The sequence below is a fragment of the Anomaloglossus baeobatrachus genome, chromosome 5 (genome assembly GCF_048569485.1).
Source record: "Anomaloglossus baeobatrachus isolate aAnoBae1 chromosome 5, aAnoBae1.hap1, whole genome shotgun sequence".
In the NCBI taxonomy this organism is placed as follows: Eukaryota; Metazoa; Chordata; class Amphibia; order Anura; family Aromobatidae; genus Anomaloglossus; species Anomaloglossus baeobatrachus.
The window spans coordinates 329433648-329458496 of record NC_134357.1 but is presented as its reverse complement, the minus strand read 5'-3'; the positions used below and the strand labels follow the sequence as shown (position 1 = coordinate 329458496).

Here is a 24849-nt window from a genome sequence, read left to right as displayed (position 1 = left end):
CTTTCCTGGGGCGGTCCTCATGTGAGCCAGTTTCTTTGTAGTGTTTGATGGTTTTTGCCCCTGCATTTGGGGACACTTTCAAAGTTTTCCCAATTTTTCGGACTGACTGACCTTCATTTCTTAAAGTAATGATGGCCACTCGTTTTTCTTTACTTAGCTGCCTTTTTCTTGCCATAATACAAATTCTAACAATCTATTCAGTAGGACTATCAGCAGTGTATCCACCAGACTTCTGCACAACACAACTGATGGTCCCAACCCCATTTATAAGGCAAGAAATGCCACTTATTAAACCTGACAGGGCACACCTGTGAAGTTAAAACCATTTCCGGTGACTACCTCTTGAAGCTCATCAAGAGAATGCCAAAGGTGTGCAAAGCAGTAATCAAAGCAAAAGGTGGCTACTTTGAAGAACCTACAATATAAGACATATTTTCAGTTGTTTCACACTTTTTTGTTAAGTATTTCATTCCATGTGTGTTAATTCATAGTTTTGATGCCTTCAATGTGAATCTACAATTTTCAGAGATATGAAAATAAAGAAAACTCTTTGAATGAGAAGGTGTGTCCAAACTTTTGGTCTGTACTGTAGAACTGTGTCCACGGGAGGAGGCCGTTGCAAAACCAGTCTCCCCCATCAGCAGAGTGTCCAGTGCCAGTTCCCGCTTCCAACCGTTCTCCAAGAAACTGGGTACCAGGGACTGCAGCACGCAATCTTTGGGAGCGGACGTTCTGCCACAGTCCAGTAAGGAATGTTCCCAGTAACTGTTAACTTAAACAGTTGATTTTTCCATCTGTACATACGGTGTGTTTTCTGCGGTTTATTTTTTGCATTGAAATGGACAGCCGGGCCACGGGACTGACAGTGGTCGGAACTCTTTGTATATAGTTGCCCCTGTTGTGCACCCTACCAGAATTAGGGTGACATGAATGTTTTGACCTTGAATATTTGCACTTGCATATTTTATATTTGACCGTTCTGCACTTAAAAGAAAAGTTTGGTGACCAGGAGCAGTGCACTGACAAGTGGTACAAAAGGACTCCAGCGGTTGCCACTCTTTACTGTATTTTATATGAAAAAGTTTTATCTTAATACCAGGAGTGTTTGAATTGCCTGATGTTTGCTGCTGCTTTTATTATAATGCCTTATCTTGCAAATGTTTTGATACTACCGTTGATCTTGCTATACTTGAAATGCTTTTACAATGCTTTTGATACTGTTACCTGTACAGATATGCTATGTTTGAAATGTTAAATGATGGTGCCTCCCATAAAGGGAAGAATGTTATGTTATTTGTTTAAGCATACAAAACTGCAGTGTACCAACTTTACATGGTTGCTGCCCGGGAGTACCACCATTTGCTGTGGGGGAGTATGGCACCCCTGAGGCTTCAGTGGCCGCAGAGTATTGCACCCAAATTTGGTTGTAATGCTAATCCCGGATCCTGAGGAGATCAGTCCCGGTTTCACCACTTACACACTCAAATACACAACATGTTGCCCTGTTCTCACTGGGAACTGGGCTAGAGTAGGGTAATAAAGGGGTCAATGACAGAGTGGCATTTATAGGACTCAACAGGGACCCCAATTTTACTACCTTAGGACCTAGGAGGGGGGAGGTGCAGCCAGCAGGGGGAGTCAGGAGCCAACACAACAGTTAGGGAGTGCAGCAGGAGAGCAATGGAGCAGTCACATCTTACAGGTGCTCCAGTGGGAAGGAGGAGAAGTTCACAACAATTGTTGCGGTGAGAGTGATCTCTGCTCCCCACGGAATCAACGCCACACACCGGACCCTAGGGAAGATCCTACTCCACGTTGGTTTTCCAGAATCTGCCTGGACGAGGAAAGTTTCAAGCTTCCCTGACCACAAAGCGCCCTGTAGCACAGTGCCATATACGATCCAGGGCCTTGGATCACTTCAGACCCCACAGCGGAACCGCAGCATCTGCATACAGGGACAAGAGCTCGACTTGTGAAACCCAGGGTCCCGTCGTAGCTTCAAGCCATGGAATCCACAGCACAGGCGTTACAAGGAGGGAACCCACCGAACACCACACCGACTGGTCTCTAAACGGGTTTGGGTTCAACTGTCCCATCACAGCAAGTGACCGGTATTACCCGGGTGAGCGGCACAGAACTAAAAGTGAGTAAACAACCTGGACTGCAGCCATAGACTCTGTCTCTTGATTACCGGCACCACTGCTCCGCGCTTTGGCGCCCGCCATTATTGCTCCCCCTCTCATCATCCTCCCCGGGGCCCGCTCCACCTATGGGTAGAGATACCATCCCTAGCTGCTACTATCATCCACCCCGGAGGACAGCGACAGCAGTGGCGGCCCATTCCCTGGCCACATACCACAGGTGGCATCACGACATTCATCCCACTACTACCCCCATCATCCTTCCCTAGCCATCTTCTGTACGGCTCGGGGCAACGGAGCCGGGCTAGGCCGCCCGTGATCACGACAGTCGACGGCCCGGCGATGAGTAGGCCCCGTGGGGCGCTACACATACATTGTAAAAGTTATTTCCAGGTGATACAGAGTGCAGTGTGACCCAGAGTGTCTGCAAAATGGTGATATCACTAAAAAGAGAAGAACGAGATACGAGAAAGTAAAAAAATGCAATAGCGTTTTTCCTTAGCATTTTTGAAGCCTTTTAATAAATAAAACTAATTTTATTAAGCATGTATGGTAGACAAAGCGCACATATAATCACTCCAAAAAACGCCATAAAAATATTGAAAAATTGGCATTTTTACTGCCAAGAAAGTAGGTTTTGCAGAAAAAAAAACACATCAAAAATGCTTTGGGTGCAATAGCTTAAGCTTGGTTTTGCAGCCATATCCGTGTAGTGGGCTTGGTTCCTTTACTACTACTTTGACCACATTCGCACGTGCACACATTGAGTATTTGGTGAGTTTTTTACCTCAGTATTTGTAGCCAAAACCAGGAGCGGGTGATAAATACAGAAGTGGTGACGTGTTTCTATTATACCTTTCCTCCGATTGTTCCACTTGTGATTTTGACTTAAAAATACTGAGATAAACATTAAAGAGTCAACGTGTGCACAAGGCCTATATAGTTAGGGTGGTGTCACACACAGCGACGACGACAACAAAGTCGCTGCTACGTCACCATTTTCTGTGACGTTGCAGCGACGTCCCGTCGCTGTCGCTGTGTGTGACATCCAGCAACGACCTGGCCCCTGCTGTGAGGTCGCCGGTCGTTGCTGAATGTCCAGCTTCATTTTTTGGTCGTCGCTCTCCCGCTGTGACGCACACATCGCTGTGTGTGACAGCGAGAGAGCGACGAAATGAAGGGAGCAGGAGCCGGCATCTGGCAGCTGCGGTAAGCTGTAACCAGGGTAAACATCGGGTAACCAAGGGAAGACCTTTCCCTTGTTACCCGATATTTACCTTCGTTACCAGTGTCCGCCGCTCTCGCTCCCTGCTCTCTGCACATGTAGCTGCAGTACACATCGGGTAATTAACCCGATGCGTACTGTAGCTAGGAGTGCAGGGAGCCAGCGCTAAGCAGTGTGCGCGGCTCCCTGCTCTCTGCACATGTAGCTGCAGTACACATCGGGTAATTAACCCGATGTGTACTGTAGCTAGGAGTGCAGGGAGCCAGCGCCAAGCAGTTTTCGCGGCTCCCTGCTCTCTGCACATGTAGCACAGCGACGCGTGTCGTTATGATCGCTGCTGCTTCTGCTGTGTTTGACAACTAAGCAGCAATCATAACAGCGACTTACAAGGTCGCTGTTGCGTCACAGAAAATGGTGACGTAACAGCAATGTCGTTGTCGCTGTCGCTATGTGTGAACCCAGCTTTAGTACCATTTCTGTGTAATAAGTGTGATGCCCTGGACTATCAGGTCGGCACAATGTATTGTGCAATCTGACCTTCTGCACAGTATCTAAATCTTCCTTGGTTACGGATGCCTGGCCTTCGGTGTTGCTAAGTGCAGAGCCAGTCAAAACCCTAGGAACACTTTGCACCACACCCACCAGACACACCATTGGGGGTCCTGAAATGAATAGGGCCACCCACTTCCGGGGTTGGTAGGGAAGAGTCAGAAGTAGTGATGGGCAGTCCGGCTCTTTTTGGTGATCTGGATCCCATGGCTCCGCTCACCAAAAAGAGGTGGATCTTTCAGATCGTTCTCGGCTCCTTATTAAATATGTGTTCACCCCAGGTGAACACATATTTAAGATTATAGTAACGCTGCCAAAACCCCACCCACCCGTGGCTAAACCCCGCCCACTTACAAGTGACCAATTAGATTGTTGAGTATGCGGAGCCCAGCCACGGGTGTGTGGGGCTCCAGCGGCGAAAAGAGCCGTTTAGTGATTTCAGTGGCTCACACTGGTGATCCAGCTACTGTCGGTCACTGCAGGGAGCCGGATCTTTGTGTCAGATCGTTCGCGACCGACACATCACTAGTCAGAAGTGTTAGTAAAGGAGAAGTGTGAGGAGCAGGAGAGAGGTGGTCAGGAGTAGGGCTCCTTGTCAATACTAGGTGGCAGACGTTGGTCTGGGCCTGGTAGGAGCTGGAACCCCGATCACAGGGGATCGTGTCAAGGGATTCAGATCTGCCAAGGAGGACAGCCGGCGACCTTGAGCCATCTCCTGGCAGGGGCCAGGGCACGACGGGGTATGTGGACCCTAGGGAGGGAAGTAGCTTCACGCATCCTGGTAATTTACCCGTCGAGGGGGGAAGTCTTGAAGATTCATTCTCCACCCTCTCCAAAATCGGGGTACTAGCGCAATGATGGGATAGGAATTTCCCAATACATAGTTCAGAAAATCCCAAGCGTGAACCCTGAGATCAAGCTCACTCCGTTAGCCATACGAGTGAGCGGACCCGACTAGTTCCACACTACAGGGCTCAAATAGTGAAGAAAGTGCCACGGAAAAGGTCACAGGCTAACAAGCAACACCAAGGGGCACAGATCCACGCGTACTCCCTCCCTGCTGCAGTGGTGCTCCGAATTCTGGTTTACAAGTTGTCAGTGTCAGTATTCTTGGACTGAGTGAGTACACAGAAAAACCCTTTCCTCCCCAACGGCACCCCTTCTCTACCATCACCGGGCCCCCGGGGAAAAACCCCCTACACACGGAGGTGTTAAACACCTTGCTGCCATACCACCGCCACTGGGCGCTCCCAACAGCAGTGGTGGGACTCCATCCTACCACGCACCGTGGGTGGCGTCACAAACTCCTAATCCCCCCATGTACATATCTCCCTTTTTAAATTCGAGTGTCTGCGCGACCCCTCCACGGGTCTGGAGCCCCTCAAGCCACCGCGGTTCCGGATCCGAGCGGCTTGGCCGCTGATACGGGGGCTGTACATAAGCGTCAGATCTTTGGTGAGGATGTTTCTCTATAGAGTCAGATATATTGAACCCACTTCAATGGTGAATTTCAAACTGTAAACATAATAAAGATGGGCCGCTAATCATGAGCCACTGCTGTGTTCTTGCCCTCAGGCCAAAATTTGCCAGCAAGCGCACCAATTACTAAAGTCAACTGTTGGTGTACCGCATTACCACACAACTGCACCACGTATAGTGAGCCACTAACATAGATTTATGAAACTTTAAATTTCCTGTTTAATTGCATATTGTGTGACCTTAAGTAGGGTGACACGGATGCTTCCCTGACAGAAGGACCATACTTGGGTTAATGTTAAGAGAACCTTCAGTGATTGCATGTACCTAATCTGCCAAGTGTTACTGTGAAATGTGCCAACTGGTATTTGATTTATTTTGCTTTTTACTCCTGTTTTGCCTGTTGCTTATCCATTCCCACCCCCATCCCCTCTCCATCTCCTTGTTCCTGCCTAATAAAAACCTGTTGAATAGTGATGAGCGAACCCGAACTGTAAAGTCTGGATGTGTACCGCGCCGCACCGAGCCGCTCGGATCCGGGCTTGTTGGTGGGTGGTTCGAGCGCCTCCGGACCCGGGGTCACTTCGCTCTGAAAGGGTGCTGGCGCTACTTAGCGGGGTGGTAGGTAAGTGTACGGCCGGAGCCGTGTTTGAGTTCGTGACGCCACCCACGGGATGTGGTGAAGGTGTAGACACCACCGCCGCAGTTATGGGGCACCCAGGGGAGATGGTTATGCAGCAAGATGTTAACCCCTCCGTGGGCAGGGATGATGGCCCTGGGATCCATTGGGGAGAGTAGCTGGGCAATGCAGGGAGGTGCGCGGCCGGATGGCACTGTTGTACTCACTGTTATTGACACACACAAGTCTCTGGTAAACAAAGTTGATGGTGGTCGGTGCCCGCAGCCGGCTGCGTCTGGTCCCCCACCCGGTTCGGTAGTCTTTGCCTTTCTGCTGCACCGTGTAATGTATGTGTAGACTGCCTGTGCTTCAGCGATGGGAGTTCGCTCCCCGGCTTTGTATATGTCGGAGGAGCCCGTTTGCCCGCAGACGCTGGCCCGTGGGATCTCTCTGCCTGTGCGGTGGCTTTCTATCCCCCTCAGTGGACTGTTGTCTTCAGTTGGGACTTGGGTGGGAAAGGACCTAAAGTCCAAACCACAAATAGTTGATTAACTCAGTCCAGTGGCTTCTGGACCTCATTTCAGGGTCTGAGTACTCCCCTGTGTGCTCCGGTTTCCGAGTCGGTTCCCCGGGTTGGTACCGGCGGGCCACTACCCTGTCCTGGTCCACCACGGTTCCACCGAGCCGTCTTCCCGGCTCCTGCAGGCTAGGCCACCGTCTGCCTCCTAGCCAAGGTACCAGGGCTCCGACTCTGGCACCTGTCAGTCTGTCACAGGCCTGTACCACAGGCCTGACCTCCTCTACTCCAGTCTCAAACTCCTCTCTGCTGTCAACTGACTGACAACTGACCTCACTACTCACTGACTACTGACTGACAACTGACTCACTGTTTTCCTGCCTCAGGCCCTCTGGACTGCTCGGTGGGTGTGGCAAACCGCCTGGCTCCGCCCCCTGGTGTGTCCATCAAGCACTGAGGGAGGTGACTAGGGTTTAATGTGGTTGGCTGGTGTTACCTTGTGAGGGACTGGTGTTGTGCAGGGCGCTATCTGTGACTACCTGGCTAGTCCAGGGCATCACAGATCCATGCGGCTACAGACATACCCGAGTTCCAGGCCTGGAATTCTCAGAGAATTCCTGCTAATGATGCGGATACGACACTTGAGTAATAAAAAAATTAAGAAAATGATAAAGCAAGCTGCGCTTCATACTTACCGAGGCTCTGGGACCGCACATTAACCTTCAACCATATGCACTGCTTTCCCCACCCACTGGCATCTGTGATAGGTTGTAATCAGACATGCCCCCACGCTGAATAACAGAGTGTCTGACACTTCCAATCGCAGATGCTGGTCTACAGGTCTATCGTTTTAGTAAAAATAAATAAATAAAATAATTGGCTTGGAGTCCCCCCATATTATGATATCCAGCACAGATAATACAGGTTGCAGCCCCCAGTAATGTGCTTATCTTGTCTGTGTATCAAAATAAGAGGAACCGCATGTGTTTTTTTAAAAAAATAAAAAATAAAAAAAACTATTTAAATAAATGATTTTAAAAAACAGTCGACAACCCCAGCACTTTACCCGACTCTTGCCGATTGACCTAGTGCAATGCCAATTGTGGTAATAATTAGTTAATAGCAGCCCACAGCTGCCACTAAGCCCTAGATTAGTAATAAGAGACGTATATGAGACCCCATTACTAATATGTAAGTGACAGAAATAAACACAAACACCAAAAAAATCTTTTATTTGGAACAATAGACAAATAAGCACTCTCTTTCACCAATTTATTAACCCCAAAACACCCCTGCAGGTCCTGTGAAATTACAGCGCACGGCCAAAGAACATGTCCGCACTCTGTAACTGCAGGCAGAAACTGAGCCGCGATCAATGGTGACGTCACTCAGGTTAGTCACACCAGGAGATTCCCACAGTCCTCCACCTGTGACCACAGGTAACCTGACCTCAGGGTATTTCATTAAACTCAGTGACCTGCGGTAAGGTTAGCTGCAGTCACAGATGAAGGACCGTGGGAACCTCCAGGTGTGACCGCAACTAACCTGAGTGACCGTAGCTAATACCAGGTCTGTGATTGGAAGCATCAGACATGCTGTCACTCAGTGTGGGGACATGTCTGACTTCAACCAATCGCAGACGACGGTGGAAAGGGAAAGCAGTGCATATGCATGAACGCTAATGCGCGGCCTCGGAAGCCAAAGAGTGGCCGCAGGAGCAGTTACAGCCACTCTGACCATTGGTAAGTATAGCCCGCTTGCTCCTATTCCCCTATCCCTTCTACCACCATTTTAAATCACTGGTTTCTTTTCCCCATAGACTTATGAGACCAGCATCTGGACAGATAACTGGGATTAATTCCGGGCCGGAACCAGATTTTTTTTTTTTTTTAAATCCGGTTAAGTCCGTTGGTCCCAGTTTCTAGTCCGCCCATCACTACTGTTGAAGTCACCATTGAGTCATTCTATTCATGTTATTAAATGAACTTTTTTTTTTAAAGAAAAGGGTATTGTCTATAGCAGACAACCCCTTGTAAAACTAATAAACTAATGTAAAGATGATGCAAAAAATATACTGGAATAAAATATAAGACATACATGTTTTTTATTCACAGCTGTCTCAGGCCAAATGAAAGGAAGACAATCGCAGAACAATTTGAATATGGCAGCTATGGGTAGTGGCGGTGGTGACCTTGTTGGTGGTTTGCTTGGTGGGCTTCTTGGTGGAGGAGGTGGAGGTGGTGGAGGCCTTTTGGGTGGTGTCCTGGGAGGTGGAAATGGTGGTGGTTTATTAGGTGGTGTACTTGGTGGAGGAGAGGGTGGTGGAGGCGGCCTTCTTGGTGGTCTTCTTGGTGGAGGTGGTGGTGGTGGCCTGCTTGGTGGTATTCTTGGAGGCTCTGGTGGTGGTGGACTACTTGGAGGCCTTCTTGGTGGTGGTGGGGGTGGTGATCCTCCTGGTCACACCAATCCTCATATTAATGGTGGCATCCTAGGAAATGGTGGTTTGCTTGGTGGATTGCTTGGAGGCGGAGGACTTCTTGGAATACTTGGCAATGGAGGACTTCTAGGTACAATACAGGGGATAACTGGGTAAGCTATATACTATTCATGTTGTGTCTCCAGTCATATTTATATAAGAAATTATCTGAAAAAATACTCAAATATAATACAAGATGTACAGTATATCACAAAAGTGAGTACACCCGTCACTTTTTTTTTATATCATTTTATTATAGATTTTCATGGGACAACAATGAAGACATGACACTTTGATACAATGTAAAGTAGTCAGTGTGAAGCTTGTATAACAGTGTAAATTTGTAGTGCCCTCTAAATTAGCACACATCCATTAATGTCAAAACGGCTGTCAACAAAAAGTGAGTACAAATGGTGGACAAATTGTTCTCGGAGTGTTAATATTTAGTGTGGGCACCATTATTTTCAAGCACTCCCTTAATTCTCTTGTGACGCACACCCGGCACCATAAGGTATGTTGTAGCGTGTGACAGCGACGTGCAATTGTGATTGAACGAAAAACCGTTCATCGCATGCACGTCGTTCATTCCTGACGAATTGAACGTCAGATTGTTCATCGTACCCGGGGTAGCACACATCGCAGTGTGTGACACCCCGGGTACGATGAACAGATCTCACCTGCCTCCTGCGGCTCCCGGCCCACAATGCGGAAGGAAGGAGGTGGGCGGGATGTTTACGTCCTGCTCAGCTCCGCCCCTCTGCTTCTATTGGCCGCCTGCCGCGTGACGTCAAACGTCCCTCCCGCTCCAGGATGTGGACGTTCGCCGCCAACATCAAGGTCGTATGGAAGGAAAGTATGTGTGACGGGGGTTAATCGTATGTGCGGCACGTTCAACAAATTGAACGTGCCGCACATACGATGGGGGCGTTGCAAATCGCATACGATATCGTATGCGAAATTGCAACGTGTAAAGCAGGCTTTAGAGATCTTGCACTGATCCACCTTTCATTAGAGAATGATCCACTGATGCTCCATAAGGGTTTATGTCTTGAGACATGCTTGGCCAGTCCAGCACCTTACTTTCAGTGTCTTTAGCAAGGTAGAGGTTGTTTTTTAAGATGTATTAGGGGTCATTATCAAGTAGGAATACTGGCCTGCTGTTCAGTTTAAAAAGGGAGGATATCATGCTCTGCTTCAGTATGTCACAGTAAATGTTGGCATTCATGGTTTTCTTAATGAACTGTGTCTTATTGTACTGTGTCTCTCCACAGCTGGCAGCACTCATGTAGCCCAAAACTGATACTCCCACTGCCATGCTTGACTGTAGGGAGTGTATACTTGTCTTTGTAGTCCTCACCTAGTTGCCGACACACATGATTAACACCATCTGGAACATATAATTTTATCTTGGTTTCAGACAATTTGACATGGTACCAGTAATTCATGTCTATAGTCTGCTTTGTCTTAGCAAACTGTTTGCAGACTTCTTTTATATAATCTTTAGAAGAGGCTTCCTTCTGGGATGACAGCCATGCAGACCAATTTGATGCATTGTTTGGTGTATGAGTACTGACAGGCTGACCCACCACCCCTTTAACCTCTGCAGCATTGCTGGCAGCACTCATACGTCAATTTTGAAAAGATAACCTATGGATATTATGCTGAGCACGTGCACTCAACCTCTTTGGTCAATCATGGCAAGGACTTTTCTGAGTGGAACCTGTCTTGTTAAACTGCAGTATGGTCTTGATCGCTGTGCTGGAGCTCAATTTCAAGGTGTTCGTAATCTTATAGCCTAAGCTATCTTTATGTAGAGCAATAATTCTTTTTTCAGATCCTCAGAGAATTCTTTGCCATGAGGTGCCATGTTGATGTTCCAGTGACCTGTTTGAGAGAGTGTGTTAGTGATAACACCAAATTTAATACACCTGTTCCTCATTCATACTTTAGACCTTGTAACACTAATGAGTCACATGGCACAGGGAAAATGCTAACTAGGCACAATTTAGCCATTTTCACATAGTTGTGTACTCACTTTTCTTGGCAGTGGTTTAGATATTAAAATGGACGTGTGTTGAGTTATTTAGAGGGCACACATAAATTTACACTGTTATGCAAGCTGTACACGGACTACTTTATGTCGTATCAAAGTGTCATATCTCCATTGTTGTCCCATGAAACGATACAATAAAATATTTAAAAAAATGTGAACGGTGTACTCACTTTTGTGGTACACTGTATAAGCTTCAATGAAAAAGGGATAAATCCATACAACTGAACCTTTATTAAAAAAAAAAAAATGACCATAACAATAATGACTACTACCTGTAGTGCTCCATAGTAATTAAAATCAATACAACAGAGCCCCAACTGCAAGAGAGGACACACGTTAGCTAGGGACCCCAATGTAAGAGAATACCTTGACGAGGTGTTGGGGCTCTGTTGTATTGATCAATTCAATAGCTAAATTTCTCTTTATTCTTAAAGTTTATAGCAGTTGTGCAGATAACATTGTCATATTTTCATTTTTACATATCGCTATTGTATTTTTCATGACAGTATTCACATAGCAGTTTCTGCTTTACATTTATTCCCTTTGCACTGTCGCTGGTGTGCAGCCCTTCTATTTATGTAGTCAATGTAAAACCATTCATAAAATCAAAGAGCCAAGGGGCCCAGTATTAATTTACGCTCCTAGTATATTATTAGTTTATTGCACAAAACCCTGATATACATGCATTAATAGCAGCTCAGGCATATACAGTAGCTCATGTATTGCACAGATCCTTCAATATTGGCTTTAAAAGAGCAGTTATAAAGAAAAACCCACCAGGTGAAATACTGATCAAACTAAAGAACAACAACCGTAAAGGCCCCGTCACACTAAGCAATATCGCTGCTAACGAACAACTTTTGTGACGTAGCAGCGATGTTGCTAGTGATGTTGCTTAGTGTGACATCCAGCAACAACCTGGCCCCTGCTGTGAGGTCGTTGGTTGTTGCTGAATGTCCTGGGCCATTTTTTAGTTGTTGCTGTCCCGCTGTGAAGCACACATCGCTGTGTGTGACAGCAACAGAGCAACAACTGAATGTGCAGGCAGCAGGAGCCGGCTTCTGCGGAGGCTGGTAACCACAGTAAACATCGGGTAACCAAGAAGCCCTGTCCTTGGTTACCCGATATTTACCTTTGTTACCAGCCTCCGCCGCTCTCACTGTCAGTGCCGGCTCCTGCTCTGTGCACATGTAGCTGCAGGACACATCGGGTTAATTAACCCGATGTGAGCTGTAGCTAGGAGAGCAGGGAGCCAGCGCTAAGCATTGTGCGCTGCTCCCTGCTCTGTGCACATTTAGCTGCAGTACACATCGGGTAATTAACCCGATGTGTGCTGTAACTAGGAGAGCAAGGAGCCAGCGCTAAGCGGTGTGCGCTGCTCCCTGCTCTGTGCAGCTGCACCCTGTACTCTATACCCTATATATGTACCCTGTGCAGCTGCACCCGGTGTGCGCTGCTCCCTGCTCTGTGCACATTTAGCTGCAGCACACATCGGGTAATTAACCCGATGTGTGCTGTAACTAGGAGAGCAGGGAGCCAGCGCTCAGTGTGCGCTGCTCCCTGCTCTCTGCACGTGTAGCTGCGTGCGCTGGTAACCAAGGTAAATATCGGGTTGGTTACCCGATATTTACCTTAGTTACCAAGCGCAGCATCTTCCACGCGGCGCTGGGGGCTGGTCACTGGTTGCTCGTGAGCTCACCAGCAACTCGTGTAGCGACGCTCCAGCGATCCCTGCCAGGTCAGGTTGCTGGTGGGATCGCTGGAGCGTCGCAGTGTGACATCTCACCAGCAACCTCCTAGCAACTTACCAGCGATCCCTATCATTGTTGGGATCGCTGGTAAGTTGTTTAGTGTGACTGGACCTTAAGCCAAAATTTGCAATCATTGGTATTAATCAGGATCATCACTTTAGTTACAATGTTCCACACATGGCTCTTAGGTCAAAAGCATATGGCATAATAGAGATCATTAGTTTTGAATATCTTTGTATATTAGTGACATCAAGGATTGCATACTATCATTGAAATGTGCCCCCAGAATCAAAATTACATGAAGAGCAGCTGAATAAAAACTATTTTTTATTCTAGCTCTCATAAATAGCAAAATAATTATGAGGCCCTCATCATTAAACCAATTAATATTTGCTATCTTATTGAAAACCACATTTCTGCAGTCTTAAAGAGAATCTGTCAGCAAGTTTTTGCTATGTAATCAGATGACAGCATGATGTAGGGGTTAAAATACTGTTGTTTAATTACAATGAAGATTTTATCACCACATGAATATGACTGATTAGACTGATGGGCTCCTGAGCTTTTCCTTGACCATGCCCCCTCCTCAGATAAGCAGCTCACTATTAATAGATAATGTACATAGAGAACCTGGTGTGGGCGGGGTTATCTTTTTGAGCTATGCTACATACAAATCTAAGAACTCTGATTGCGTAACAATTGCTGTACCCAGTAAACTAAGTGGTACATTGTTGGATTCTGTGTCTCGTTTCCTACATTATGCTTACAGTATCCAGATGAGGTACCAAAAACCTGGTGACAGATTCCCTTTATATAGGACTGCTGACCAATTTTTCATGTTGCACAGAACACAATATAACAGGCTCTGCAGAGCAGAATAATTTTTGAAAATGATTTTGCCTCTACCTAGCAGAGATATTAGCAATCAAAGTATTTGGTACTTAAATTTATTTTTAAGCTCTAGTAGGTATTACCAAAGAGATTTCATGGGGCACTTCTTCTTCTTTCTGACATTGAGCAATCATAAGCGAGAAGCAACACACTGGGGAGAGCAGAACATGGCTTCACATTGACAAACAGTCTGCTATCCTCATTGTAGACAGATGACGTGCTGTTGCACAGCAGACCTGAGTGTGATAACAGATTTCAGTTCTCATGACATCACTTTGCAGTGAGGAGAGCAGACTGTTTGTCAATACTATTGTGGGGGTGTAACATGGCACTTGGCAGTAGCCATCAGCAAATACTGCTTTTGTATTACCCCAGCATGCTACAGGAAATTGGGAATTTGGTGTGGGGGTGAATCATGATGTTGTGCTTGTTGTGGAAACCTTCATATTGAGGCTGGCCATGCTATATATGGTGCCAGGCTTCTTTGCCTCTGTGTTGAAGAATTCAGGCAGGATGGCAACAACAAAGTTCTCTTTACTTGGGATCAAACTTAAGTACAAAGGGAAGCAGGCAATACACTTCATAAATAGAGATGAGCGAACCGGTCGCGGTTCGGCTCGAGGTCGGTTCGCCGAACGGACGTCCCGTTCGAGTTCGGCTCGTCGAACGTTCGACGAACCGAACTCGAACTGCATAGGAAACAATGGCAGGCAATCACAAACACATAAAAACACCTAGAAAACACCCTCAAAGGTGTCCAAAGGGTGACAAACAACTCACAACACAACACAAACACATGGGAAAGTGACAAGGACATATACTCATGCGAAAACAAAAGAGCTGAACAAGGAAAAAGAGGAGGACACACAGATATAGGCATGGCACGCCCTTCTAAAATCATGTAAAACACCGCAAGGTGACTCAAAGCGGAGTCTCCCTTTTTTTCCAAAAATTGGGCCCCACACACACCCACCCCTTCAGTGGCAGCAGTTGTGCCCCAGTTGTACAATTCACAGCTAGATTTGCATCAAGCACATTCAAAAATACGCTATTCTTAACCGTCCCCAGGATGACACCGGGGTAGGTAGCAAAGTCTTTGCTGAACCATGACTTGTTCATCTTGGCTTCTTTTAAAAACAATGTAAGCAAGGGTTATTCCAAGCGGAGCCTCCCTTTTTTCCAAAAATTGGGCCCCACACAGACACCTTATCAGTGGCAGCACTTGTGCCCTAGTTGCAAACAGGATGTTTTGATTTGCATCAAGCACATTCAAAAATACGCTATTCTTAACCGTCCCCAGGATGACACCGGGGTAGGTAGCAAAGTCTTTGCTGAACCATGACTTGTTCATCTTGGCTTCTTTTAAAAACAATGTAAGCAAGGGTTATTCCAAGCGGAGCCTCCCTTTTTTCCAAAAATTGGGCCCCACACAGACACCTTATCAGTGGCAGCACTTGTGCCCTAGTTGCAAACAGGATGTTTTGATTTGCATCAAGCACATTCAAAAATACGCTATTCTTAACCGTCCCCAGGACGACACCGGGGTAGGTAGCAAAGTCTTTGCTGAACCATGACTTGTTCATCTTGGCTTCTTTTAAAAACAATGTAAGCAAGGGTTACTCCAAGCGGAGTCTTCCTTTTTTCCAAAAATTGGGCTCCACACACACCCACCCCTTCAGTGGCAGTAGTTGTGCCCCAGTTGTACAATTCACAGCTAGATTTGCATCAAGCACGTTCCAAAATACGCCGTTCTTATCCGTCCCCAGGATAACACCGGGGTAGGTAGCAAAGTCTTTGCTGAACCATGACTTGTTCATCTTGGCTTCTTTTAAAAACAATGTAAGCAAGGGTTACTCCAAGCGAAGTCTCCCTTTTTTCCAAAAATTGGGCCACACACACACCCACCCATTCAGTGGCAGCACTTGTGCCCTAGTTGTACACTTCACAGCTAGATTTGCATCAAGCACATTCAAAAATACGCTATTCTTAACCGTCCCCAGGATGACACCGGGGTTGGTAGCAAAGTCTTTCCTGATCCCAGCTCTGTTCATCTTGGCTTCTTTTAAAAACAATGTAAGCAAGGGTTACTCCAAGCGGAGCCTCCCTTTTTTCCAAAAATTGGGCCCCACGCAGACACCTTATCAGTGGCAGCACTTGTGCCCTAGTTGCAAACAGGATGTTTTGATTTGCATCAAGCACATTCCAAATCCACAAGCATTTACTCTCCCCAGGATGACACAGGGGTAGTAAATTCCTTCTGGATCCATGACTTGTTCATTTTGATGAACGTCAGTCTGTCCACATTGTCACTGGACAGACGCGTGCGCTTATCTGTCAGCACACACCCAGCAGCACTGAAGACACGTTCAGAGACAACGCTGGCAGCTGGACACGACAAAATCTCCAAGGCGTAACTGGAGAGCTCTGGCCATTTTTCTAGATTTGAAGCCCAAAAGGAGCAAGGCTTCATTTGCAAAGTCATGGCATCGATGTTCATTTGGAGATACTCCTGTATCATCCTCTCCAGCCGTTGACTATGTGTCAGACTTGTTGTCTCTGGTGGCCTTGCAAAGGAGGGTCTAAAAAAATTATGAAAAGATTCCATAAAATTGCTGTTACCAGCACCAGATACGGTCCTACTGGTACGGGTAGACTGTTGAAGATGACGAGACCGTCCCATGTTTGTCAAGTTACAACTGGGAGAATCACTCCCTGCACCTGCACGGTTGTTTGGTGGAAAAGCCGAGCTAAGATCGAGTAACAGCTTCTGCTGATACTCCTGCATACGTGCGTCCCTTTCTATGGCTGGAATTATGTCACAAAATTTGGACTTGTACCGGGGATCTAATAGTGTGGCAATCCAGTAGTCATCATCACTTCTAATTTTGACAATACGAGGGTCATGTCGGAGGTAGTGCAACAAGAAGGCACTCATGTGTCTTGCGCAGCCATGCGGACCAAGTCCACGCTGTGTTTGTGGCATAGAGGTGCTAACCATTCTTTCTTCCTCTGACATCTCCCCCCAACCTCTTTCAACTGAAATTTGACCAAGGTCTCCCTCATCTGCTGAGTCTTCCATGTCCATGGACAGTTCGTCCTCCATTTCTTCATGTTCTCCTGCACCTTCCTCAACATTTAGCCTGCTACTATGCGCCCTTGTTGATCCCTGTCCCCCATGGTCCCATGCCTGCTGCGTTGGTGATGATGAACGTCTGGACCTTGGTGATGTTGTTGTCCCTTGCGCATATGAATTCTCCTGTAGTTCCTCCCCTTCCTGTTGTCCCACCCCCTGACTCCGAATAGTGTTTAGCGTGTGCTCCAGCATGTAAATGACTGGAATTGTCATGCTGATAATGGCATTGTCAGCGCTAAACATATTCGTCGCCATGTCGAAACTGTGCAGAAGGGTGCATAGGTCCTTGATCTGAGACCACTCCATCAGGGTGATCTTCCCCACCTCTGCATCTCGTTGGCCCAGGCTATATGTCATGACGTATTGCACCAGGGATCGACGGTGCTGCCACAGTCGCTGTAACATGTGGAGAGTCGAATTCCAGCGTGTCGCCACATCGCATTTCAGGCGATGAATCGGCAGGCCGAAAGACTTCTGGAGCGATGCAAGTCGCTCAGCTGCGGCGCTTGAACGGTGGAAGTGAGCAGACAGTTTTCGTGCCCTGTTCAGAAGGCCATCTAGGCCGGGATAGTGTGTTAAAAATTGCTGGACGACAAGGTTCAACACGTGAGCCATACAAGGTACGTGTGTCACCTTGCCCAGGCGAAGGGCCGCACCCAGGTTTGCAGCATTGTTGCACACGGCCTTACCAGGCTGCAGGTTGAGTGGAGACAACCATTTATTAAACTCGGACCGCAGAGCTGACCACAACTCCTCAGCTGTGTGACTCTTATTCCCAAGACATGTCAAGCTAAAGACCGCCTGATGCCGTTGCGCTCTGCTGCCAGCATAGTAATGAGGGGTGCGTGATTCCTTCTGCGCAGTGAGAACGCTGGTGGCATGACCAGGCAGGCTTGGGGCAGAGGTGGAAGACCCAGATGAGGTGGAGGAGGCAGAAGCAGTGGCGGAACTTGGACAAACAGAGGATTGACACACAAGTCGTGGGGACGGCAAGACTTGTGCAGCAGACCCTTCACCATCTATCACCATAGTTACCCAGTGTCCAGTCAGCGACATGTAACGTCCCTGTCCATGCTTACTGGTCCAAGTATCGGTGGTGAAATGCACCCGTTGACACACAGAGTTTCTCAAGGAAGCGGTGATGTTGTGTGCGACATGCTGGTGTAGCGCGGGCACACCTTTCTTAGAGAAGTAGTGGCAACTAGGCATCTGGTACTGGGGCACAGCGACAGACATAAGGTCTCTAAAATCCTGTGTGTCCACTAGGCGGAAAGGCAGCATTTCGGTAGCCAAGAGCTTACAGAGGGATAGAGTCAACCTCTTAGCTTTGTCATGGGTCGCAGGAAGTGGCCTTTTATTTGACCGCATCTGAGGGACAGAGATCTGGCTGCTGTGTGTAGACGGTGTTGAGTAGGGTGTCCCTGGAAAAATGCAGGTTTGTGAGGAAAGTGCAGGCGGAGACATGATGTTGCCTTCATCCAACGTTGGTGCTATCGATGTCTGAGAGAGCTGTACACACACGCTTGTTTCCCCTTCCAAACCAACTGACGACCTACCAAGCAAACTGCCTGTTGCGGTTACAGTGGTGGAAGTTGTGCGTGGAAAACCAGGTGTGACAGCTGTCCCCACAGTCCTAGAAGATGAAGAGCGCGCGGATGCACTGGAAGGGGCAGGCGGTGGATGGTTCGCTCTGCTAGGCCGCATTGCAGCACGGTGAGCTTCCCACCGGGACATATGATATTTATTCATGTGACGATTCATGGAAGAAGTTGTCAAACTGCTGAGGTTTTGACCTCTACTAAGAGAACCATGACAAATTTTACAGATCACATAATTTGGGCGATCTTTTGCTATGTCAAAAAAGGACCAGGCTAGGCAAGGCTTAGAGGGCATGCGACCTGTTGATCCACCCCGACTAGTGCTCAGAGGCAGAGTGGTGGCTGAGGATGCAGTTGTAGACGTGCTACCAGTACTCCGACTCTGTCCAGGAAGGCGCAAGGTAACTTCGTCATCAGTTGCATCCTCCTCCACCACCTCTGTTGACCTCCTCGAGTGCCTGACTGTGGGTTGACAGTAGGTGGGATCTAGAACTTCATCATCAATTGTTGTGTTTACACTCCCCTCCCCCTCAGACCGAGCCTCTTCTTGCCCTGACCGAATATTTAAGTTGTTATCCCAATCGGGTATCTGCGTCTCATCTTCATCAGTATGTTTCTCATTGTCTATAACCACAGGTGTTACAGTTTGTGACAAAGGGTCAACATTATGCTCAGAAACTTGGTCCTCACGGCCGGAATCAGAGTCACAAAGGTTCTGGGCATCACTGCAGACCATTTCCTGGTCTGTACTCACTGTAGCTTGGGAGCAGACCCCTGATTCCCAGGCTATAGTGTAACTGAACAGCTCTGCAGACTCAGCCATCTCAGTTCCACCATACTGTGCAGGGCTGATGGAGACTTCAGAGCTGGGAGAAAGGAAGTTTGATTGGGATGACAACTCAGAGGACTGGTGTTTTTTGGATGCGGTACTTGAAGTGGCTGAGAGGGCACTTGTTGGACCACTTGAGATCCATTCAAGCATTTTCCTTTTTTGGCCATCATCTCCCTTTGTTCCTGTTGTTCGTGTCCGTAAAAAAGGGAGCACATCGGATTGTCCACGGTAAGTAGTAGACATCTTACTTTTGCTGGTAGATGGTCTATCTTCAGCAGATGATAATGGAGCTTTGCCACCTTCCCCACGGACAAACCCTTTTTTTCCTTTTCCACCACGCCTCTTCCCCTTTCCACCAGCATCTGTCATTTTGCCACTCATGTTGATTGCGACAAGATTGTGCACTGAAAATGTGGTAGTAAAAATTGAGAGGTGGTGTAGATTGCAGCGTTGGTCTAGCTTTATTAACAGCAGAATAATAAAGAATAATTATCCCTGACAATGCAACTACGGCCCTTAAACTGGCAGCATAAATTGCTAGTATAATGGCTTAGTAACTATCAGTTTGAGTGTGCAATGCAGGCAGACGTGCTGCAAATATCTGTGCACTACTGGGACTATACAGAAGTCCAACAGCCACGTTTAGGATGACCCTAAGTTCACTCAGTGTTTGCTAGTATAATGGCTTAGTAACTATCAGTTTGAGTGTGCAATGCAGGCAGACGTGCTGCAAATATCTGTGCACTACTGGGACTATACAGAAGTCCAACAGCCGCGTTTAGGATGACACTAGGTACACTGACTGTTTGCTAGTATAATGGCTTAGTAACTATCAGTTTGAGTGTGCAATGCAGGCAGACGTGCTGCAAATATCTGTGCACTACTGGGACTATACAGAAGTCCACTAGCCACGTTTAGGATGCCACTAGGTACACTCAGTGTTTGCTAGTATAATGGCTTAGTTATAATGAGTTGGAGTGTGCAGAGGACAGGAGGGTACAGTGCCAGGATTGTGGGGCTCTGGGTAGAGGAAAGGAAGCCTGCCTTTCTATTCTCTCCTAATGGGGAAATGCAGCGAGGAAATCCCTGACCTTAGCTACACAGACGCTGTCTCTGTTTTCAGGACCTGTCACCTATGGCTCTGACCCTGCCGGTACGAGCCCTTAAAAAGACTGATAGAAAGTGCTATCCTTAAGCTGTCCAGCGCTGTGTATAGAGCGCATACACCAGTATCGGCGATAGGACAAAGGACGGAGCTGCGCCAGTGATGTCTGACACCAAGGACGCAGAAGAGATAATGGCGTCCGGACGGGCAGATACTCGTTTTTATAATGCAGGGACATGTGACATGGACATCCTATCACACATGCCGTTGCTTCTCTGGCTAAAAGTCCACTTAGCTGTGTGTGTGTCTGGCATTGGCTGACATAATGGCCCTCCCCACTACACGCACGCGCTTAGGGAAGGAAGACAAGGGAAAAAAAAAAAATGGCGATCGCCATTATACAAACAGCAGTGATCTGAAGGCGCTGTTCCCGCACACTATACACTGAAATTTCATAGTGTGAGTCACAGAGTGACTTACACTATTACAGCGGAAAGCCAGCTAGGAATTAGCTGTTTTTTGGCTGCTAGAACCGTTCTCGAACATTTCTAGAACTATCGAGCTTTTGCAAAAAGCTCGAGTTCTAGTTCGATCTAGAACAGGCCCCAAAATCACTCGAGCCTAGAACTGGAGAACCTCGAACCGCGAACCACGCTCAACTCTATTCATAAACTCTCCTGCAACATACAGAGGCACAATCAAGATGGATTCTGGCAACTGCACTTTGTTTGTGAACTTTTCTAGAGAACATCACGGCAACATGGGTACCTCCATATGTGTAGAACTAATATAAGGGAGCTCTTGCTAGCTACCACCCTACTAAATGCACCATTGGTCTGTCCAAAGCCCCCTTCTATTCAAGGCTGTTCCCAGACTCCAGTATACTATTGCTGCGTTGCAGCTGTTTTAAGTCCAAGAGTAAGTTTCCTTCCTGGACTTGCTGGTCTTACTTCCTTGTACTTGTTACACCCAACTCTTGTCTGTACTAATCATAATCAGGTCTCCACAACACAGCAACTACCTGGAAAAACAGGCTATTTCTCCTCCCTGTAGCTCCTCACTGTGGGCTAATCCCAACTGTTTAATGTCTCTGACCCTGCAGTCTGTTGCTGGGCAGACTTAACCTTTCACTCAGGTCAATGCAAACATTATAACACCCATGTCTGTCATGTATTACATTATTCTACTTTGTAGTACTTTACATTTTCACATCTACATTATAGATTACCAACATTACCTATAACACTGCTACACACTATGCATATTATACTTTACATTACTAGATTATTATACAGTACTCTATCACAGTCTGCATTACATAGGAAAATTTTACATTTCACAACATTATGCAGGCAAACATTAAAGGCCACTTTACACACAGAGATAAATCTGCAGCAGATCTGTGGTTGCAGTAAAATTGTGGACAATCAGTGCCAGGTTTGTGGCTGTGTACAAATGGAACAATATATCCATGATTTCACTGCAACCACAGATCTGCCAAAGATTTATCTCTGTGTATAAAGTGGCCTTAACTCTATCTTAACCTATGTCCAACAAACCCATTGAAACATTACGCATCACAATTCACATTACATCAATACGATTGGTGTCTTCAGGGGGAATGTGACAGCCTATCCACCTCCTTACAGGGGTGTGTTCTTCTTTCCCCATGATGAGGCTGCCTGCTTATTGGTCAGTGTTAGAGAGAGGAATAAGTACACACCCCCAGTGAAATCTCTCCTCCAATGCCTACTTGGACTGTTTTTTTTTTCTTTTTATTAACTATTTAGGTGCTAAATAGGCAAAATAAAAAAAAAAACAAGAAAAAAAACATATTATTCTGCTCTGCAGTGACTACATTACCTAGAGTGTCCAGTTCATCATAGAAAATTTGAAAAAAGGTCCTCTTAAGAGAGGACCTGTCATCAGGTAAAAGTTTTGGAGTATTCTTTTTTTCCTGCTGCTCCATTGAATATAACATTGTTTTTCTGTTTTAAAATCCACCAAGTGCTTTGAGACATTCGGTACGTTTTATTTATTTGAATTGCAAATTGCTACAGAATATGTCCACCCTATAGATATAAAAATATTATTATTATATTGCAATTTTTGTGGGCTTTATGAGGTGGGCATTGGTCACAAAGTAGTAATGCACAGCAGCCGAAATATGCGCCTCCGCGGAATCTTGTAAGTCACACCCTCATTGGAAAGACCATAAAAATTAGCACCAAATAAAAATGGCCTATTTTTATAGAGCTGTATGATGGATAGAACTCTGGGGAGCAACAGGAATAAAATTAGAGGAAAAGCTGTACACTTTTCACCTTGTGACAGATCTTTAAGTAAAGGTCAGAGAGGTAGTTAGGTTTAATATTTTTTTTACTTTCCTTTTCACGATCTTTGCCATAGTATTAAATGGCTTTTCCAAAAAGAAAAAAGAAAGATAGCTAATGAGTAGTGAAAATGCAACGAGTGCTGGGAAAGTGAATGAGCTTCAATATCAGCTGCAATGTTTGGATCATGGGTAAATAATGTAGCAGTGTAAGGCACTCTGAATCACTGCAGCCACTTTAGTCTGCTGATTAGGCCGGTGTCCCACTTGCGATTGCCTCGCGTGTATCTTGCGCGAGTTAATTGGTGCATCACCCATCACAGACTCACACTCTCCTCACAGGAGTGGGTCGGCTGCATAGAGATACATGCGACCGGCCCACTCCTGTGAGCAGAGTGTGAGTCCGTGAAACTAACTTGTGCGAGATACACGCAAGGCAATCGCAAGTGCGATGCTTAGGCGGGCTTTGCACACTACAACATTGCAAACCGATGATGCGATGCCGAGCGCGATAGTCCCCGCCCCCGTCGCAGCTGCGATATCTTTGTGATAGCTGCCGTAGCGAATATTATCGCTACGGCAGCTTCACATGCACTCACCTGCCATGTGACGTCGCTCTGGCTGGCGAACCACCTCCTTATTAAGGGGGCGGGTCGTGCGGCGTCACTGCGATGTCACACGGCAGGCGGCCAATAGGAGCGGAGGGGCGGAGATGAGCGAGATTTAAACATCCCACCCACCTCCTTCCTTCCGCATAGCCGAGGGGAGCCGCGGTTACGCAGGTAGGAGATGTTCCTTGCTCCTGCGACTTCACACACAGCGATGTGTGCTGCCGCAGGAGCAAGGAACATCATCAGACCGCCGCGTCAGCGTAATTATGGAATTTGCCGACGCTACACCGATGATACGATTACGATGATTTTGCGCTCGTTAATCGTATCATCTAGGATTTACACACTACGATGTCGAGAGTGACGCAGGAAGTGCGTCACTTTCGACATGACCCCACCGACATCGCACCTGCGATGTCGTAGTGTGCAAAGTGCCCCTTTGAAAGAATCCTTGGGTTGTATTCTCAACAATCACATATACAGCAGATTGTTCATGCTAGAATCAAAGGGCTGTATAACTTGAACGGGGATCACAACGCAATGCTCAGGACTGGCTGTCAGCTCACCCAACCTGAGCTTGACAGCTGCATAGAAATACATAACATGATGCTTGGATCGGGAAAGCCGCTGGCCAGTCTGAGCATTGTGTTGTGATACCCGTCCAAGTTAGACGCCCATCTGACTCTTCCCGGAGACCTCTGAAATGTTGTAGTTAAATCTAAATAATTTAGATCAATAAAGAAATATCTTCACTACAGGCCATATTTATTGGTGTATATCAGGGCATATAAAATTGTTCTACATACAATACGAGTGGTATCAAATGAATCCAGAATCTTATTGCTACATTGAAGAGCTATTGCACTTTACTGTTTCTTTCAGCCTACGAATTATAGATCTTACACTTCCACAAATATCTTTGCACCTTCTGCCTGGTATTGGAGTTCATCTGCACCTGTACACGAAAGTGGCAATCAACGGTAATAGGTAAGAAAACAAATTTAAATTAAGAGTGACATTATATATATACAGTAGCGGGTACAGACAAAAAGAGCCCCTGTGTAAAAACCATATATGGGCCCTTTGCAGTCAATTAGCTCGTTAGAATGCACAATTCCACCACCTTTGTGGGTTAATGTGGGCCCCTTATTTCTTGAGCCCTACGGCTGCACAGATTGCACCAATGTTAGGTCTGCATACAGGGTCGGCTCCAGGTTTTTGTGGGCCCCAGGTGAAAGAGTCTCAGTGGGCCCCATGCACATGCAGACATGGATATAAGTACATATGCAGGCATACATACATATACAGTTAGGTCCAGAAATATTTGGACAGTGACACAATTTTCGCGAGTTGGGCTCTGCATGCCACCACATTGGATTTGAAATGAAACCTCTACAACAGAATTCAAGTGCAGATTGTAACGTTTAATTTGAAGGTTTGAACAAAAATATCTGATAGAAATTGTAGGAATTGTACACATTTCTTTACAAACACTCCACATTTTAGGAGGTCAAAAGTAATTGGACAAATAAACCAAACC

The 24849-nt window shown here is 46.6% G+C and overlaps 1 protein-coding gene across 1 annotated transcript in view; it reads left to right on the top strand.

Annotated features, from left to right (window-relative positions):
* The window catches only part of LOC142310070 (BPI fold-containing family B member 4-like), a 126321-nt gene that overhangs the window by 33424 nt on the left and 68048 nt on the right, over nt 1-24849 (top strand). The window contains exons 2-3 of the mRNA XM_075347538.1: nt 8642-9116; nt 24192-24296. Coding sequence (XP_075203653.1) covers nt 8642-9116; nt 24192-24296 — 580 coding nt within the window. The remainder of the gene's footprint in view (nt 1-8641; nt 9117-24191; nt 24297-24849) is intronic.